The sequence below is a fragment of the Pan paniscus genome, chromosome 12 (assembly GCF_029289425.2).
Source record: "Pan paniscus chromosome 12, NHGRI_mPanPan1-v2.0_pri, whole genome shotgun sequence".
Lineage (NCBI taxonomy): Eukaryota > Metazoa > Chordata > Mammalia > Primates > Hominidae > Pan > Pan paniscus.
Genome location: NC_073261.2, coordinates 84342113 through 84362261, shown reverse-complemented (window position 1 = coordinate 84362261; position 20149 = coordinate 84342113). Strand labels below are relative to the sequence as shown.

Genomic DNA, 20149 nt, shown 5'->3' with positions numbered 1-20149 from the left:
GCCGCCGCCCCCTCCCCCGCTCCCAGACGGAGCTCGGGGGACCGCGGGCTGGGCGGGACCGCGGGCTGGGCAGGACCGGAGCCGCCTCCGCGCCGCTTCCCAGGCCCGGACGGCCGCGGGAGGAGGTCCCGCTGTCAGTCAGCGGGGAAGGCCGGGCCGGGCGGCCGGAGGGGGCGGCGCCGAGGACGGGCTCGGGCCGGGAGCTGGGAGGTGGAGGCGGAGGCGGAGGAGGAGGCGGAGGGGCGGGGGAGGGGGCGGGGGCGGGGGCGGAGGGCGGCTCTGGGCCTTATAAGCGGCGGGGGCAGGGCGGCAGGGAGGCAAGTGTCAGGCCGATGTGTCGCCCGCGAGGGGCCGGGGTCGGGGCCGCCGGGGCCATGCGCGCGGGCTGGGCAGGGGGCCGGCGGGGCGCAGAGCGGAGCCGCCTCGGAGCCTGAGCCGCCCGGGGCCGGGGCCGGGGAGCCGCGCGGGGCCGGCCGGCCGGGGGGAGGGGAGCGATGCGGCGCCGGCGGGCGGCAGTGGCCGCGGGTTTCTGCGCCTCCTTCCTGCTGGGCTCCGTCCTCAACGTGCTCTTCGCTCCGGGCTCGGAGCCTCCGAGGCCAGGCCAGTCCCCTGAGCCTTCGCCGGCCCCGGGTCCGGGCCGTCGCGGGGGCCGCGGGGAGCTGGCCCGGCAGATCCGGGCGCGCTACGAGGAGGTGCAGCGCTATTCCCGCGGGGGCCCCGGGCCCGGGGCGGGCCGGCCGGAGCGGCGGCGCCTGATGGACCTGGCTCCGGGCGGGCCCGGCCTGCCGCGCCCCCGGCCCCCTTGGGCCAGGCCCCTGCCCGACGGCGCCCCAGGCTGGCCCCCGGCTCCCGGCCCAGGCTCCCCCGGCCCGGGCCCGCGCCTGGGCTGCGCCGCGCTTCGCAACGTGTCCGGCGCGCAGTACATGGGCTCAGGCTACACCAAGGCCGTGTACCGGGTCCGCCTGCCCGGCGGCGCCGCGGTGGCGCTCAAGGCGGTGGACTTTAGCGGCCACGATCTGGGCAGCTGCGTGCGCGAGTTCGGGGTACGGAGGGGCTGCTATCGGCTGGCGGCCCACAAGCTGCTTAAGGAGATGGTGCTGCTGGAGCGGCTGCGGCACCCCAACGTGCTGCAGGTACGAGGGTGGGGACGCGGGGGTAACGGTGTTGGCTGGGAGTGCCCAAGACCTTGTCAACCTGGCTGGAAGAGAACCCCTTGATCTGGAGTGCCAGTGACTGCACCCAGGCTAAGCTAGACGCAGAAACCGGACCATGGCCCTTCCCACTGCACCACCCTGCTTCTCACTCCTGGGTGGGCGTCCCTTTACCGAAGAACCCCTGGGTTTCTCGGCTTCCACACATCTCTTAAAGACAGGCCAGGACAGAGGCTCCCAGAACTCAGGGGGTGGGGCAGTCCATTAGGATTTAGGAGTCTACTCCGGGCTGGAGTTAGGAGGTTGAACACCAGGGATATTACCCCAAGCCAAAATGACCCTAAGCCAAGACACTTGAGTCAGAATTCCAACTGTGTGATAAAGTCCCCCTTCTTGATGGAACTTCTCTCAACTTCCAGTGATTTGTCTGGTTTTGAAAATGAGACGGGACAGCAATGGGGCTGGGAAGAGCTGGAAAGAGACCATGTGTCAGGCTTGATTCCTATAGAGTCTCCCCACCCACCCACCTCCAGCGCCACCCAGAAGACACTGGAAGGGGGCTGGGGAGCAGGCTAGAAAATGGGAACACAGTCCTTCCCAGAAGTGAACCAAGGGTTCCCCAGGCCTTAAAGTGGGTCCTTGAGCCCCTGCAGAAGCCTCAAGGTCTCAGCTCAGTGGACAGACTGGCGGCCTGAGGATCTAAATTTCACACTGTCTGAGTGTATATAGATAGCCAAGAGGCTGGAAGGTTGAGAAGGCCAAATGCTCAGGTTCCTACTCAACGGGACTCTGCCTCGCCTGTTCGCTGGAGACACAGGCGAGAGCTGAAACCCCCACCTTGTCCCCTCCAAGCTAGACTTTGAGTGGGCCTCTCACAGTCCCAGCACCGCCCTAACACTCCACGTCCTCTCTCTCAGGTCTCCCTCCATCCTAAGATTAGACAGACTATTCCCTTTGCACATGTCTGAGCAAACAGAGGGGAATCCCTGACCGCTGTTGGCCAGGTGAACATGGGTGTGTGCAGCCTCCCCAACGGATGAAATCTTGCACACACCTTCCACCTACCAGCCCACTCAAACTAACCTTTCTGCACCCAGCAGAAATGACTGGAAACCCAGGAGTCCCTCTCTCCTTTCCTTAGGAGTGAGATGGCATCCCAGCCCTGGAGGGAGATGGGTGGGCGTCGTAGAGCAGGAGAGACTGGCCCAAAAGCTGTTTATACTCCTGTTGGCTCCCAGTCTCCCCCTCCCCCATCGTATTCCCCAACCCTGGTCAGACACTTGTGACTGGGCCCTGGGCCCCAAACTGGTCTCAGGAGCTCGGGCAGAACCAACACTTGGGTGTAGTGAAGCCTGGCTGCACAGCTCACACCGTGTCTGCAGCTTCAGGGAGTGAGCCCCTGGTTACGTGGCCATTCTAACTGGGAGGATCTTGTACTCTTTCCTTCCCAGGGACTTTTGGGAACTTTTTGGAAACTCTAGGGTGTCAGCCAGATCCTGAGGGAGTGGAGAGGTCTTGAGTGACTTAGCAGGACATAAAGTCTTAGTTACTTGACTCAAGACCCCTCTCCCTTCAGACAGGTTTGATGTTTGACGTGCTTTCCTATCTTTTAAGAAACTTGTCCCTCACTCTTCCCGCCAGCTCAAACTTCCTGACAAGCATTCAGCTAACGCCCCACATTTATATCACATGATGGTCCTCCTCTGAAATGTCAGGCCCCCAACCCAATTCTGAAGGCACCAAAGAAAAAATTACAACAGAATAGTTTTCACCCTTCCCTCACCGAACCAAGACCAGGGTTGTCTGGGGTTAGCTGTGTGACTCTTTATTGTAGAGTCCCAGACGAGAGTTAGTGGCCCCAGGGCACAAGGGTTGCTAAGGGAGAGAGGGTCACAGGTCCTTTCTACCCAGGAAAAGTGAAAAGTGGGGGGCCCTTTAGTGTGAGTTTAGGGACTGCTTTGATGGTGGCTCTCCCCCATTCATCTTCTGACCATCAGGCCAGTGTCGCTCTGGCCTCCTAAACACGGCCATCTTTGCTGGCAGGGAAGCCTACAGTGGGGTCTTCCTGCCCAGGAGGCTTCAGGGCAGGTGTACAGGGAACTAGAAATAATGCTGCTTTAATACCTCTGAGTTATTTAAAATTTCAAAACCATTTGACTGTTTGCTGAACTGGGGAGGAGTTAGAGAACATTTCTAAAGTTCCTAGTGGTGCAGGCTCACCACCCTCCCTCTCTGAGCAGCCCAGAATTGGTGCTGTGGATTCTAATAGAAAATGCCCAGGCTAGCAGGCCCCATTCTGCACCTCCCAGGGCTTTCTCTGGTCATGGGGATTGCCTGGGCGAGATCTTTCTATCCATTTTCTTTGACCCCTCCCCATCCCGCCCCTGACACACGCATACACACTCCCTCACGTGACTTGACTCCTCTATAGCCCAGGGCCAAAGGGCACAAGGGTCTCCCCTCCCCTCAACCTCTCCCCACCTCCCCCTCCCCCAGTCATCCTGGGGCCCCCAGGCCTTGGATGGGCCCCCAGGCCTGCCTGGGCCCAGATTCTGGCCCTGCTAGAGTATATTTCTTCTCCCAACCAAACAAAAGATGTGACTGAAATGCTCAGCCTCACGCTTCCTGGGGGGGGTTAATGGTGTCTTTTTATTTTTTCCTGAGGGGTGTTGATTAATACCTCGTTAACAGCGCATTTAACGACCTCCGGGTGTTTAATAACCTTCAGAAGTTTCCCACAAAGGCTCAGACTCTGGGCAAGAAAATGAGAACCAGGCCCCAGGGCTGTTCCCCTTACCTTCCCCCCACCCCACCAGGGTCTGGGGCCTCCCTGGACTGATGGGGAGGGGGTGGAGAGAGAAGAGGGTGCCTGGAACTGCCCTGGCCCCCCAAGTCACAGCCCAAGAGTGAGGCCTTCCCCCATGCCAGCAGGATGACGGGGAGCTGAGGGGGCACTCCTAGGGCGGGAAGAGGACATGTGAGGACCTGGAGTGGCTCTGGGGAGGGTGAATGATGGTATGAGGGTGACAGTGCACAGGGATATCCACCCCTCCACCGCATAGCTCTCCTCTCCCTGAGTCGGGCCTGGACAACTCAGCCTTCGTGTTTCTACCCCACAGGGTGCTGGTTGTTTTGAGCACCATACGAGCCCCTAGCTGCTGTGGAGTATGTTGGAAGAGCCAGGGGGAAGCCTGTGGGTGCTGTTAAGGTGGTAGTGACACTCAGGCTTTGCTTCCCAGAAGTCCCTGGGCAGTGCGGAGCTTCTCCCCAGATGACATAGAGTGGGCAGTTCCCTGTGACCGTAACCCCAAAAGAACTGATCTTCCAGGAGGAATCATCACTCACTACCAACCCCACTGATACACATCACTCATATGCAAAACACACCTGGGGATGTGCCCTCAGGTACCTTGTTCTTATCAACACTTGTTACCAGTCTAAGGGAACTTGCTTTTCCTCTCTCAAGACCCACGCAGAGAAAACTGAAGCTGCCAGAAGGTAGAAATGATGAGGGACAGATACAGATTCGAGGAGGGGAGGAAGGATAATGTCCAACCGTATGCTCGCTTGTGTATTACCAAACAGCATTCTTAGAAAAAACAGATTGTGGCCGGGCGCAGTGGCTCACGCCTGTAATCCCAACACTTTGGGAGGCCAAGGTAGGCAGATCACTTGAGGTCAGCAGTTTGAGACCAGCCTGGCCAACATGGTGAAACCCTGTTTCTACTAAGAAGACAAAAATTAGCTGGGCATAGTGGCAAGCGCCTGTAATCCCAGCTACTCGGGAGGCTGAGGCAGGAGAATCGCCCGCACCCAGGAAGCAGAGTGAGCTGAGATCATGCCACTGCACTCCAGCCTGGGCAACAGAGCGAGGCTGTCTCAAAAAAAATAAAGAAAGAAAGAAAAATAAATAAAAATAGGTTGTGGAATCCGAGTGGCACAAATTCACATCTTAACTCCTACACTGATCAGCTGTGCGACCTTATGCAAGCAACTTAACCTCTCTGAGTCAGCCTCCTCACCTGAAGTTGGAGATAATAATAGCACCTACTGTGCCCATTAGGGTTATTACAATAATTGAGTTATGCACATAGAGCAATTTAGCATGGTACCTGGCACGTGGTTAATTCACAGTGGCCAGACCTGCCTATTTACCTGAGTCGGAAGGGGTGAGGGGCTGACATGGTCAGTAGGAAGTCTGACTGCAGGGAAGAGAGGGCATGCTTCCCAGGCAACGCTGCCATTCTCTTCTGGCCTGAGCTGAAGCAAAGGCCTGGGGATAGTGGGAGGAGAGAGAGGGGGAACCTGACAGTCCAGCCCTTCCCTGTCCCCACCCCCACCCTGTGACCTAATGACCTGCCCTCGGCTTTCCCCAGCTCTATGGCTACTGCTACCAGGACAGCGAGGACATCCCAGACACCCTGACCACCATCACGGAGCTGGGCGCCCCTGTAGAAATGATCCAGCTGCTGCAAACTTCCTGGGAGGATCGATTCCGAGTGAGCTCAGAGGAGGGCTCGGGCCCTGGGCTCCTTGCAAGGATGGTTCTGCCTTAGAAGGCCAGCCCTCCAAAGCAGCTCCCACTCCTCCTCCACCCAGGGAGAGGGAGGGGAGGAAGGCGCACAGGCTGACTCAGCCACCGGCCAAAGGGTTCAAAAAAGAAGCAAGACTTAAAGGATCCCGACATGCTGTGCTCTTGCCCTCCTCACCCCTCCTTGTGCGCGTGTACACACCAGCTTGTGGGGGCTGGCACCTTAAAGAGGGGAGCACTCACACACTCACACTCAGCCTGACTGCAGGAGGGCCAGTGTCCTAGAACTAGGAAAGACCTTAATACCATCTTGACCCTCCCGATATTTCCATACACTGAACTAAAACTACATTCAGGATGCAACTTCAGGGAAGAGATGCATTATCCCCAGACCCTCGCTGCTGCAGTTTCCCACCCACTCCATATCATTTCCAGAGTCAGGCCAGCCGAGAGTTAATAGAAAATCACTGGCCTCCTCTCTAAGGCTGCTGACCTTGGCCTTTGTGGAGCCTTGGGGCCTATAGAAGAGAAGTGCCAACCCCCACAAGCAAAGTTCAGATTCCAAGAGGAGGGTGCCCTCGAGTCCCACAGACCCCCAACCCAGGAGAAAAGCAGTGAGCAGTCTTTTCTTGTGCCCCTCAGATCTGCCTGAGCCTGGGCCGCCTCCTCCACCACCTGGCCCACTCCCCACTGGGCTCCGTCACTCTGCTGGACTTCCGCCCTCGGCAGTTTGTGCTGGTGGATGGGGAGCTCAAAGTGACGGACCTGGACGACGCACGTGTGGAGGAGACGCCGTGTGCAGGCAGCACCGACTGCATACTCGAGTTTCCGGCCAGGAACTTCACCCTGCCCTGCTCAGCCCAGGGCTGGTGCGAGGGCATGAACGAGAAGCGGAACCTCTATAATGCCTACAGGTGACCTCCACCCCCGACTCGGGAACTCCATCGAAGGAGAATGGGCCAGGAGGGCATGGCAGGAAGAGAGCCAACGTGGAGGCCAGCTGGGCAGGGAGACTCAGCCTTGACCAGAGCAAGGGAAGGCTTCTACCCTGTCCAGAAGGGAACATTCAGGCTTCTGATGGAGAGGCTAAAAATAGACAGCTCCAAGGAGAATCCGGGTTAGGGGGTGGCAGCTGGAGGCTTCTTAAAATAGTGTTGGACTCAGAGCCTAGGGCTGGTGGAACTGGCACTTTTCCCTTCCCACCCAGGCCCTTGTGCTCTGGGAAATTCCTCACTGGGCCCCAGCCATGGGGCTGCTCCGACACCGGGGGTCAGTCAGGGGATAATGTGGGGCTGGGAGGTGGGCAAGTCCTGGGAAGGGTTGGGAAGCAGGCCCCTGGTTTCGGTTAGTATGAAGTTAGGTGTGGTGTTAGCATGTGCCCAGAACCCTCCCCCGAGGCTGAGTAGACTTCACTGCGTTCTGCCTGGTTGCTAGGCCTGAGGGATCCGGCTCCCTGGCCAGGTTAGCGTTCTGCCCCAGGTTGGAATAGAGGAAGGATGTGTCTCCAAAGGCTGGATTCCTGAGCCACTGGTTTCCCTCTGCCACAGGTTTTTCTTCACATACCTCCTGCCTCACAGTGCCCCGCCTTCATTGCGTCCTCTGCTGGACAGCATCGTCAACGCCACAGGTGAGCTCTCCAGGGCCCATCTGCTTCCAGGCACCTACCCCACCCCCACCCGCCAGCAAAAGTGGGGAGAAAAATAACCCAGGGCAGCAGGGGTTCTAGAAACCATCACTTCCTAAGGTGGCATTCTGCTGCAACCTCCCCGCTCCCCCGCCCTCTGTTCACTGGGGCACAGGCTCTGGAGGCAGAGGTGGGAGCAGCTGGCTGCTGACTTCAGGGAGGAGTGGGAGCCCCAGGCATCCTGTCTTAGCCACACTGCACTCTGCAGGAGAGCTCACCTGGGGGGTGGACGAGACCCTGGCCCAGCTGGAGAAGGTGCTGCACCTGTACCGGAGCGGGCAGTATCTGCAGAACTCCACGGCAAGCAGCAGTACCGGTGAGTGGCCCCAACCTGATCCACAGGGAAGCAAGAAACAGGTGGGAGGGTGAATGACCCCGCCCAATTAGGCTAAGTGGCTCACCCTTTCTCTGGGGACCCTTGTCTCCAAAGGCCACTGTAGGGGCTCACATAGAATCATGGAGGGGCTGACATGGACTAATTTGAGGTTCCATCTCTAGCTGAGCTAGAGCAACTATAATTCTGCCTTCAACCTGGGGTTGGGCACTGATACCCCTACTCTGGATGGCTCCAAACCCTATCATGTACTGGCTACATGACTTTGAGCAAGTTACCCCTTGAACCTCACTTTCCTCATCTGTGAATTGGGTTCACTATTACCCACCTCACCAAATTCTTATGGGAATTAAATGTCAAGTGAAATGTGTGAAAGCAATTAGTGCAGTTCCTATGACACAGCTGGAACGCAGTATATGTTTGCTTCCCTTTCCTTCCTCTAACCTCCCGGGGCTAGAAGGGCACTGCATGTTAGGGAAGGCACACACTGAAACCAGCCAAGAAGCCCCAGGGCAGGGGGAGAATTCTGGCCACTGGTTTCAGGCTGTGGTCCTTCTGCTGAAGCCCTGGGGTTTAGCTGGGGTTGGCAGGGGTTGAGGGGTGAGCAGGTTTCATATTCAAGGAGTTCTGGCTAGTCTTAGGGGTGGGGGAGCCCTGTTAGCCCTGTAAATAAAGTTTAACGAGGTGAACAATGGCTGGCTCTGTCCCTGAGGATGCCGTTTATGGGGCTGTAAATCACAGTCAGCCCTGGACTTTGGTCTAGTCCCTGGTAGAAGGAGGCAGGAGGGTGGGGTGGCCAGAGGCCCAGGGCTTCTGCATTATCAGTCCAGAGCTGGGGCTCTCCAGGCAGTGGGAAAGACAGGAGCAAACAAGAGGCCAGCAGCTGAGGAGCTCACTGATTGTGAGTTTTTAGAGCTTCTGAGGCTCTCTCTGTAGAATGAGATCTCAGATTTTCCCTCCAGCCCCCTCCCCACTCTAGCCATGGGTTTTTTGCATTTTAGTCCATTTGCATGCCTCTTAACTTCAAAAACCCCGACTCCCTTCCATCCCAGGCCCTTCTGAGGAACTTGCCTAACTTCTCTCCCCAAGGCCAGGAGAAAATGTGAATGAGGGTTGCTCTGAACCCTTGCAGGCCACACTGAATGCTGGTTAGAAGTACAGATTCTCAGTTCTACCCCAGACCTACAGAATCAGAATCTTCATTTGGTTGGGCATGGTGGCTTACACCTGTAATCCCAGCACTTCAGGAGGCTGAGATGGGAGGATCCCTTGAGCCCAGGATTTCAAGGCTGTAGTGAGCTATGATTGTGTCACTGCACTCTAGTCTAGGCAACAGAGTGAGACCCCATCAAAAAAAAAAAAGAAAAAAAAGAAAAGAAAAGAAAAAGAATCTGCATTTTAACAAGAGTCCTTGGTAATTCACATGCACATTGAAGTTTGAGAAGCCTGGCTCTAACTGTCTAAAATGTCCTGGCCTCAGCAATTAGCCTAGACAGCTGGGACTCCATGTGTCCCTGTATATGTCTGTACCCCTTTCATGTGCCTGCTATCTTGTACTGCCTGACCAAGCTATGTGCCCTTAGATTTGGGAAATATGTATCTCCTGAAAATCAAGTCTGTGCTTTGTCTTTATTGAGCAGTCAGCCCTGTTTCAACAGTGGTAGCTGCCTTCATCTGCGTGCTAGAGGGCTGGGCTGGACTTCAGCTTTCACCTAGGAAATGAGTCTTGCTGCCCTTTCCAGAAAGTGACACATCCTTGGGCACTCAAACCTGGGCATACAGAATTCTCATTTTACTCCATCCCCAACCCACAGAGTACCAGTGTATCCCAGACAGCACCATCCCCCAGGAAGACTACCGCTGCTGGCCATCCTACCACCACGGGAGCTGCCTCCTTTCAGTGTTCAACCTGGCTGAGGCCGTGGATGTCTGTGAGAGCCATGCCCAGTGTCGGGCCTTTGTGGTCACCAACCAGACCACCTGGACAGGTGAGCCAGTGGGAGAAGCCCTTCCAAGGGAGATGGCAGGTCCCCTCTGGAGGTTGATAGATAGTGATCCCCCATCGGAAGTCAGAGGGGGTGCTGAGGTGATGAGAGAGAGGTATACGTGTCTTCAAGGCAGTCAAATTAGGGAGAATGGTCCTGCCTCCAGAAAGAGAAACATCCAGCCCTGTTACCTCTCACCTCTGCCCCCCAGGTCGGCAGCTGGTCTTTTTCAAGACTGGATGGAGCCAAGTGGTCCCTGATCCCAACAAGACCACATATGTGAAGGCCTCTGGCTGACCTATCTGAGGGCTCTGCTGACCAGCTGACTATCCTCAGCAGCTGGGCTTGCCTGTGGAGGGAGTGACTTGCATTGGCAGCACTGCATGTCACCTGGGAACCCCTGCAGACAAAGCTAACATCCCAGACAGACAGATGTGACCAGGACAAACGTGCAATAATGCCAAATGTTAAAATGTGAGTTTACCAGCCTAGCTATGGGACTGCTGGCTCCTAGTCCAGGAATCATGGGGGTATGACTGCCTCTCCAACCCTCTGGGCTGTAAGCAAGCTCAGGCTAGTCTCCCCACTGGGGGCTGTGCCCCTCCCTGGGACGGTTCCGTGGGCAGCCCCATCACTGTGTTCAATAGTGTGAGAATGTAGCTAAAGCCCCTGCTGCTGCTGCTGCACATGCCACAGCAGGCGGGGGGGGCTGCGTGGGGACAATCCATCGTGGAGTGTTCTCTCAGCTTAGGTCTGGACAGGAGACTTGGCGGGGGATGCTCCAGGATGTGGGTGATTCTGTACCTGGGGAGGCTATCTCTGACCTCCCGACAGGGGACACTCCCAGGCCAGCCCAGGGGTCAGGGGCAGAGGTGCACACCTCAGCATGAGCCAAGACTGGGGTCAGGGAGCAGGTGTGGTTTGAGCCAGGACCTGGGGCGGGGGTGGGGCCGGGGCCTTTCTGCCTCATTTGCTTTCAATGAAAGCCGCAAAGCAGCCAAAACCAGGCTTTCCCCCTTCCTCGAGTTTGAATATCCAGAATCTTTTGTACTTCTTGTTGGTTAAATTGTTTATTTTTGTAAAAAATAAAATAAAATTAGTTAATAAAATGATGTTTCACAGCAAACTCTTCCCTAATGACCGTTTCTTAGGTTGTGACTTCTTGGTCCTCAGTTATATCCTTGGTATATGTTTGTGGGGATGCGTGTGTCACAGGGGAAGATGAGTGAAATCTCAGCAGCAAACCCTGAAGTCATCACAAAGTGTTTTCAGGCCCTGCTCCCACCCATGGTGCCCACCTCCTGCTGGGTCTTCCACATCGTGTCCCCTAAAAAGACATGGGGACTCCCTTTTCCCCCAAGGAAGTTCTCATTTTTACAGACCAGCTTCTTATGTATGAAGCCCTAACCCAGTGGAATAATGTCCTCATGGTGAGATGTCAGCCATGAAGGGGTCACCAGGAGCACCCGAACAACCTGCAGGTGGGTCAGCTTTACCTCTGCCCAGGGTTGGACCTGGCCTGGGCCCACCACAAGGTCATGGGCACTAAGCTTTTCTGAGTCTTTCCCTGAACATGAAATATATGAACATTCAGAAGAAAGGAGGGTCTGTGGAAAGACCAGCTTCCACTTTGTCAATTTTAGGAGGGAAGGTCTAGCTGGGCTGTATCGAAGCCCAGAGCAAAAACAAGAACCTGCGGGTTCAGGATCACACGGAGGCCAGAGAGCTCCGCCATGAATGCAGGGCTTCTGACTTGAAACCCATATCTTCTCTCCTATACACCATTCTACTTCTAGAATATTCTGGATGGGCACAAACCTTTGGAGGCTTTAAAAAGAATAACCAAACTTTAACCTGATTTCTCCTCAACAGACGTGGTTGGTGTAATTTCTCACATAACAAGATGTCCCTGTAGTTCGAGGTGATTGAGGAGCCGTATTTGCTCTGGAGCCCTCGTCATAGTCACCGCTCTGACCCTCAGGGTTGCAGCTTACCACCGCCATCCCCAGCCCACACGCCCCACATCTTGCCTCTGGTGTTGGGCTTGGTGATTGTGGGATTGTGGGTGGAGGGGAGAGGCAGAGCCTCCACAAAGCCTCACACCATGACAATGCAGCCGAATCCTGCCATGCTCACCACCCTCAGACCATCCTTAACCCTCGAAGGAGGACCTCAGCTTCCATCACCCTCGGGCCTCCTTCCCTAGCTGAACTCACTCCATGCAACATGCATAGCCCACCCCACGCAATCCAGTACTGGACTTTACACAATCCTCTATTACCCTCCAACTGTCATATGGCCTGTGGGGTTCTGAGGGCCGGAGGAACCGCATCCACCAAGGAGGCACAAGGCAGGGCCAGAAGTGATGAGAACCTGAGGGGAGGGGGCTGGGCCAGGAAGTTTGCGAGGGCTGCACAGTCCAGAGGGACCCAAGGACCCAGTAATAACCAGGAGAGAGGCCCGCAGGGCTCAGGAACCACAGGATGCTGGGGAAAAAGACCAAAGTGAACCAAGTACTGCCTTCCTGGCTTTGAGAGATTTCCAGACGAGGGGTTCACCAGCCCCTGGAGAGGGACAGAGGGAAATAATACTTCCAGAGGACCAGGCTCTGGCCTCAGCAAGGTACAAAATTATTCCAATTCTATCCCAGAAAACTGAAGCCCAGGTAACAGCTGCTAAGTGTTTCAGCAAGCATTCTAATCCAGCCTCCCTCCAAGCCTGCGCTCTGTCCGGTAGTATGGAGTGCTGCCTCCGAGAAGGGACCCATTGCAGCAGGAAGAGTGTAAGCTAGAGTTAGGGAAGCGCCTCCTTCCTGTGAGTGTGTAACAAACCGAAATGGAGGTCCCGCAAGGCATAACATCTTTTTAGAAAGACTGACACACAGTGGCTGAAGGGGATGGTGGACGGCTCCTTCCTTAGTGAGTGAGCCTTGTCCCAGAACCTATTTCTGGGGGCAAAAATGGCCAGATTCAGTCCTGCAGAGTCAAGAGAAGGGCATTTGCAACTGGGAATGGAGAAGGGATGGAGTGCCAGAAAGAAAGGGGAGGTAAAGGAAAGCCTGAAGCAAAATCATTCCTCTCCCAGATGACCTTTCACAGAGAGCCACCTGTTTCAGCCAGAAACACAACGCCACCTCCCCTTCCACCCACCAAGCCACGTTCTTCCTACCCCACTGCAATGCTAGTGATACCCGGGTGTAGTGAACAGAAAAAATATATTCACCCAACTGAAGCCTCAGGTGACATGCGCCTGAGGAGGGAAGGCAAGGGTGGGGATTGGGAAGGGATCCTTTTCCAAATTGGGGAAAGGATCCCCCAGTTGTGTTCCCGAATTGAGGAAGCAATGCAGGAGGGCAGTGTGACCTAGTGGTTCCCCGTGAGGCTCTGGAGCCAGCCAGAGCTGGGCAGGAGTCCCAGACAGTTCTGCTTTTTGCTCAGTGTGATCTGGTTCATGACAACCTCCCTGAGCCTCCCTTTCCTCATCTGCAAATTTCAGATGGATAATCTGCTTCACAGCAGCCTTACGGAAACTGAATAAAATCCTGCCTTAGCCAGCGTCAGCAAACGGTACATGCTTAGGAAATACTGGCTGATGCTGTCATTGTTATTATTTATTAGCGAGCTAAGCCCTCAGTGTTATCCATGGCCTGGCCTGGAAGAACATCCAGGTCAACTGCGGAGGACGAAGGCACGAGCTGGACTGCCCACCCCTTGACTCTGCAGCCCCCGCCCCACCCCGCCCTCCCACCATAGGGAATAGGGCCTTCAACTGCGGGAGGTGGGGCCTGGCTCTCTGGGTCAGTGCCCTGGGAGTTCAGTGTGTGGTAGACAGAAGGAGGAAGAGGATTAACATGAAAGCAGAAAATGGGATTAGGAGGCCTCAGGATAATGTGCCCACCCACCCCCCATCCATGACAACAGCTTCTTGCTTTCACTCTGTGGCTTCTGGAGCCCGAAGCATGTAAGACTTGGTTGTCCCTGCTCCTGAGGGCAGAGCCAGGAAAGGAGACTTGGACTCTGAGCATGAGACTACTCAGTTGACTAGGAAGAGGGGCAGGGCTGTAGCTGGCTGCAGGCCAGGCCTGCGTGACTTTCTGTGCACTTTCTCATTTAATCCTTACGGCAGCTCTGAGAGGTGGGTGATGGCCCAGAGGGGTGAAGAGCAGGGATCCAAGCCTAGGCTGTTGCCCCCAAAAGCCTGTGTTCCTTTCCCTCCACCCAGAAGCACACCCAGTTATTGCCCTAAACCCATAGGAGCAATGATCCACTCACACCTGCCACCTCCCCTGGGTCATCCACAAAAGTGAGGATGTCCCAGGGACCCTGACCTTAAAGGACCCCTTTGAGGTCTATGTGAAGAACTTTTATGTTTCTCTGTTCACCTCTCCGTGAACCCCAGCCAAGGCTACCCCCTGAGGTAGACAAAGTGCCACATCATTCCCACCTACGGGAAGGAGATAGACCAAGATATTTCTAATAATTGCCTCTTAAGCTCTAGAGGATCCCTACAACTGTGTTTGGGGGAAGTTCCTTCTCCCACTCTCATTCCAGTCAAGGGCCCTGTCAGTCTCCTTTTTTCAGCATTTTAACGACTTGTTGTCCTGGCCCATCCTACCCAGCCCTAGGCCCTCTGGCCTCATTCCAGCTCCAGAAAGCCTCTCCTAGGATGCAGAAAAAAGAACTTTTCCCTCTATCATTCAAGGCCCCAACAGGAAACAGAAAGCACAGTGTGCATAAGACCCATTTACAAATGTGTAGGTCCAAAGGATAGCTATGACCTGAGCCAGTGGCAGCCAAGCTATTTCCATCTCTATCCCCCACCAAAGGAAGGGAGTGGGAGCTATTACCAGAACTCAGAACCTGGAAGAAGAACCCAGGAGTCATGTAGAGTTGGCACTTGAAGAAGTGACCAAAGGACACCACCAGACAGGGTGACCCCACAAGGTGGGACATATACTCTCACCACACATTCCCTCCTCACTCCCCCAGTCTCCTGCTGAGCTCCCCATTGGCCAAACTCAACTTGAAGGCAGAGGGCTAAGGAACTCAATGTGATCACCTAAGAGCTGGTCAGGAGCACCCCATCTCACCTCACATCTTTGGGATTTTGTTTGGCTTGAGGGGAAAGCAAGAGAAGACTTTTTTGTTCCCAGTTCCATCCTTAGATATTCAGCAATTTGTTGTTGTTTGAATGAAGTCACACTTTTGGGCCCAATCCTGCAGAAAGTCCCTTACAGCATGCATTCTCAACAGAGCTACCATCATTCCCAAGGAGACAACACTTGGTTCTTGGGAGATGGAAAGTCTTAGATATTACAATGGTTTATGGCCCTGCAAAGGGCCACAGGACATAAACAGAAATGCAATATTCCATGCTATTAAAATTTCATGGAAGGTGGTGGCAACTGGGGGAAAGGTAGGTTAAAAAAAGTACTTGGTGGGGGTGGGGGATAATAATGGAAAACAGGTTGAGAAGCACTGGATTATAGTGACCCAAAATCTTTCCTTGGGCTGTCACTGAGAGCTTCAAATCTCTCATCCTCAAAGGTGCAGCTTATACTATTATTTTCTAAACTGGTATATATGATGTATTCACTATTATTTTCTAAACTGATATATATGATGTATTTACATGTATTCTCTTTACACATCCACAAAAACAAAGTTCAGGCTGGGTGCGGTGGCTCACGCCTGTAAACCGAGCACTTTGGGAGGCCGAGGCGGGCAGATCACTTGAGTTCAGGAGTTCGAGACCAGCCTGGCCAACATGATGAAACCCCAAGTCTACTAAAATACAAAATTAACTGGGCATGGTGGCAGGCACCTGTACTCCCAGCTACTCGGGAGGCTGAGTCAGGAGAATCACTTGAACCCTGGAGGCGGAGGTTGCAGTGAGCTGAGATCCTGCCATTGCACTGCAGCCTGGGCAAAAAGAGCAAAACTCAATCTCAAAAAAAAAAAAAGAAAAACTGCAATTCAAATGCTTTACTCAACCTGCCCTTGCCCATGGGGAACATCTTCAGCCATTCTTGAGCCCTCTGTATCTTCCTGCATCTCACAGCCCTTTGCTGGTATTTGCCTACTTGGAAGAGCTCAAGGTCATTGGCAAGCCAGAAGATTTCAATGTACACTCATTCTTCTCTCAACTGATCAAGCCACAAAATATTTCTTGGATGCTAGTCACTGTAATGAATCCAGAAATATCAACCATGCTCTGCGTTTCAGGAGCCCACTAAGTCACTGGAGATGTCACAATTCAAGGTGATATATGATCCATGACTCTATGGCGATGGGGATGATTTCCACATGTGACTTGTGAAAGCAAAAGGGCTTGATAGTCACATCTCAAATCACTAAGGGCCAGTTAACTTGGTCCCCCCAGGAGCATCAATTCCCCAGCAGGAGCCCCACAGTTCACATTTTTCCATCCAGATAAAGACTTGTTTATCCTTACTCTTTATTCCTTATCTCTAAGCCAGTTCCCTATTTGTTTCCGACATTCTCCCCATTCCCATGGTGACTCAACTCCTTTAAAACACGCTTTGGTGTGGCAACTCTCAGAGGATGCTTGAAAGTGTAAGGAGATTGTGTCTCCTGTTTCCCCCTTGTCCGCACACTTATTTTGACCCTTCACAAAGCTCTAGTAGATTAGGGAAGCATGATTTCTCCTTACCAAAGACAGGCTGCCTTTCCACAGGAGGTGGAGTTTTCTCAAGCACTCGTAATCCTGCCCTTAGAGGTTCTGTCAGCTTGCCTGGCATGGAAACTAACTCTCGCACCATTTCCCAGAGACCCCTCTTGTGCCTTCGGTTCTTCAGCACGAGGGTCAGTCTCAAGAAAAGGCTCTCATTTTGTCCTGTGCTTCCATGATGTCAATCTTCTTATTTATTGGCAGCAGGCTGGACTGGGGGGTGGCAGGGGGTACGGAGAGGGGATACAAAACAAAAACAAAACATACAGTGTGCCTTACTTTCCATTGCTTGGACATTTCAGGCACTGTAATTCATCTGAACTTGTGCAGAAGATAATAGTAAGGTTATCTGTATCACATTTCATTTTATGACATATCACCTTGTTTACACCGCTCTTTGGGTTGTATATGGGATATAGATTACCTTTAAACACTCTGGTTTTGTTTAGTCCTTTTATTCTGCCATCAATAAAAAGTTTTAAAGGCAACCATTGTTCTAAGAAATGACTATTGCACTTAGGGCACAAAGCTACTTTAATTGAGAAAGACAGATTATCTTGTACCTTGGCCTCCCGTATCTTATTGAAGCAGGCTTTGATGCCGTGCGGAGTCTTCTGACTCCATCGTTGAGCTATGCAGCATTCTGCAGTTATTAAGAGCAAATGAATTTCTTCTTTAAACACAGACCTCTGCTTAGCACATTTAGTACTATTTGACTTGGGTCTCAAGATAGTGCTATTCCCGGAATGGACTTCGCATGCCGAATTTTTTTAGAAATTACCCACAATCCTATCACATATGCTGAAGTGACCTTTTTTTTCCTATAGGCTCTCCAACAATGTGCTGAGATGAAGAGATTTCTACAGGGTACTTCTGGGTTAGGAACTTACAGGTTAACTCTTTAATGCTCAAGTCTTTATGTAATCCATTCATGCTGCTTCTGAAAATATATTCTTAGCAAATAATTCAAAATATGAAAAGATTCAAATGCACACAGATGCTCCTTGCAACATTATTTAGAATAACAAAAATGAGAACTGTTTGGCAATATGAGAAAATGTATAAATTATACTGTTAAATGAAAAAGCAGTATGCAACCCATATATTCAACTATGTAAGAATAAATTTGGAGGCTGGGCACGGTGGCTTACACCTATAATCCCAGCATTTGGGTGGCTGAGGCTGGCGGGTCACTTGAGGCCAGGCGTTCCAGACCAGCCTGGCCAACATGGTGAAACCTTGTCTCTACGAAAAATACAAAAAAAATTAGCTGGGCATGGTGGCATGCGCCTGTAATCCCAGCTACTCAGGAGGCTGAGACTTGAGAATCACTTGAACCAGGGAAGCGGAGGTTGCAGTGATCTGCAGTCCAGTCTGGGTGACAGAGTGAGACTCCATCTCAAAAAAAAAAAAAAAAAAAAAAAAAGGGACCCCCCCCCCGCCCATCTCAAAAAAAAAAAGTGGAAAAGACTGGAAGGAAATACACAAAAACCAGTAATTTTGCAAGGATGACAAAGGTATTTTTCTTTTATATATATATTTTATCATACTTTAAGTTCTAGGGTACATGAGCACGATGTGCAGATTTGTTACATATGTATACATGTGCCATGTTGGTGTGCTGCACCCATTAACTCGTCATTTACATTAGGTATATCTCCTAATGCTATCCCTCCCCCCTCCCCCCACCCCACAGCAGGCCCCAGTGTGTAATGTTACCCTTCCTGTGTCCAAGTGTTCTCATTGTTCAATTCCCACCTATGAGTGAGAACATGCGGTGTTCGGTTTTTTGTCCTTGTGATAGTTGCTGAGAATGATGGTTTCCAGCTTCAGCCATGTCCCTACGAAGGACCTGAACTCATCATTTTTTATGGCTGCATAGTATTCCATGGTGTATATGTGCCACATTTTCTTAATCCAGTCTATCATTGTTGGACATTTGCGTTGGTTCCAAGTCTTGGCTATTGTGAGTAGTGCCGCAATAAACATACGTGTGCATGTGTCTTTATAGCAGCATGATTTATATTCCTTTGGGTATATACCCAGTAATGGAATGGCTGGGTCAAATGGTATTTCTAGTTCTAGATCCCTGAGGAATCGCCACACTGTCTTCCACAATGGTTGAACTAGTTTACAGTCCCAGCAACAGTGTAAAAGTGTTCCTATTTTTCCACATCCTCTCCAGCACATGTTGTTTCCTGACTTTTTAATGATCGCCATTCTAACTGGTGTGAGCTGATATCTCATTGTGGTTTTGATTTGCATTTCTCTAATGGCCAGTGATGATGAGCATTTTTTCATGTGTCTGTTGGCTGCATAAATGTCTTCTTTTGAGAAGTGTCTGTTCATACCCTTTGCCCACTTTTTGATGGGGTTGTTTGTTTTTTTCTTGTAAATTTGTTTGAGGTTCTTTGTAGATTCTGGATATTAGCCCTTTGTCAGATGAGTAGATTGCAAAAATTTTCTCCCATTCCATAGGGTGCCTGTTTGCTCTGATGGTAGTTTCTTTTGCTGTGCAGAAGCTCTTTAGTTTAATTAGATCCCATTTGTCAATTTGGCTTTTATTGCCATTGCTTTTGGTGTTTTAGACATGAAGTCCTTGCCCATGCCTATGTCCCGAATGGTAATGCCTAGGTTTTCTTCTAGGGTTTTTATGGTTTTAGGTCTAACATTTAAGTCTTTAATCCATCTTGAATTAATTTTTGTATAAGATGTAAGGAAGGGATCCAGTTTCAGCTTTCTACATATGGCTAGCCAGTTTTCCCAGCGCCATTTGTTAAATAGGGAATCCTTTCCCCATTTCTTGTTTTTGACAAAGGTATTTTTCTTTATTGCCAAACCTTTTATATGTGTTGTGATTTTTTTTTTTTTTTTTTTTTTTTTTTTTTTTTGAGATGGAGTTTCACTCTTGTTGCCCAGGCTGGAGTGCAATGGCGTGATCTCAGCTCGCTGCAACCTCCACCTCCCAGGTTCAAGGGATTCTCCTGCCTCAGCCTCCCAAGTAGCTAGGATTATAGGCATGCGCCATCACGCCCGGCTAATTTTGTATTTTTAGTAGAGATGGGGTTTCACCATATTAGTCATGGTGGTCTTGAACTCCTGACTTCAGGTGATCCACCCGCCTTGGCCTCCCAAAATCCTTGCTGGGATTACAAGCATGAGCCACTGTGCCCGGCTGTGTCATGATTTTGTCTGGTTAATACAAATGGTTTTATTTATATTGTCTTTCAACGTCTTAAAAAAGAAGTTCGATCTTTCTACCTAAAATGGGACCAAAATCTCCCATTTTGTTATATAACCTTTATTTATCCTGGACTGTTGGAAAGTCAGCCCCACTAATTCTTTGATGCCTAACAAGTGTTTGATGGCCTAATACAGGAGCTGAAATCACAAATGACTATAGAGCCAGCAGGGAAGGAATCAGTGGTGCCTAAGGCCACCTGGAGAACTTAGGCGTGATTTGCATAGGTATTTCAAGAAAGCTGGAATTTTTTGTGACTCTCCTGATTTGTACACTTTGGCTACTTGTTCAAATTCAAAATTAAAATGAAATAAAAAGACATTTGTGGGCCAAACAGAAAATGTCTACAAGCTGGATTCAACCGGCTGGCAGTGATTTTATGACCTCTGGCATGAGACCCATTTCTGAAGTTATAACCAGCTGCCTGATTTCTTAGCACTCAGACAACCAAACCTTCTCCATGTCCTTCCGTCCCTTCTTCCTTGGCGAGCCCTGCACCACTCCCGACCATGCGACGAGGGTGATGAAGAATA

The 20149-nt window shown here is 52.0% G+C and overlaps 1 protein-coding gene across 2 annotated transcripts; it reads left to right on the top strand.

Moving 5' to 3' along the window:
- Positions 1 to 283: 283 nt before the first annotated feature.
- On the top strand, positions 284 to 10811 carry PKDCC (protein kinase domain containing, cytoplasmic). 2 transcript variants are annotated; one of them, XM_003809133.6, is made up of 7 exons: positions 288 to 1133; positions 5528 to 5650; positions 6325 to 6596; positions 7230 to 7309; positions 7575 to 7682; positions 9515 to 9688; positions 9897 to 10811. In XM_003809133.6, exons 1-7 carry the CDS (start codon positions 495 to 497, stop codon positions 9980 to 9982), a joined length of 1482 nt encoding a protein of 493 aa, XP_003809181.2. In that variant the 5' UTR covers positions 288 to 494; the 3' UTR covers positions 9983 to 10811. The 2 variants fall into 2 exon arrangements, with proteins under 2 accessions (XP_063450685.1, XP_003809181.2); XM_063594615.1 differs by lacking the exon at positions 5528 to 5650 and having other exon boundaries at positions 284 to 1133.
- The last annotated feature ends 9338 nt before the right edge of the window (positions 10812 to 20149 follow it).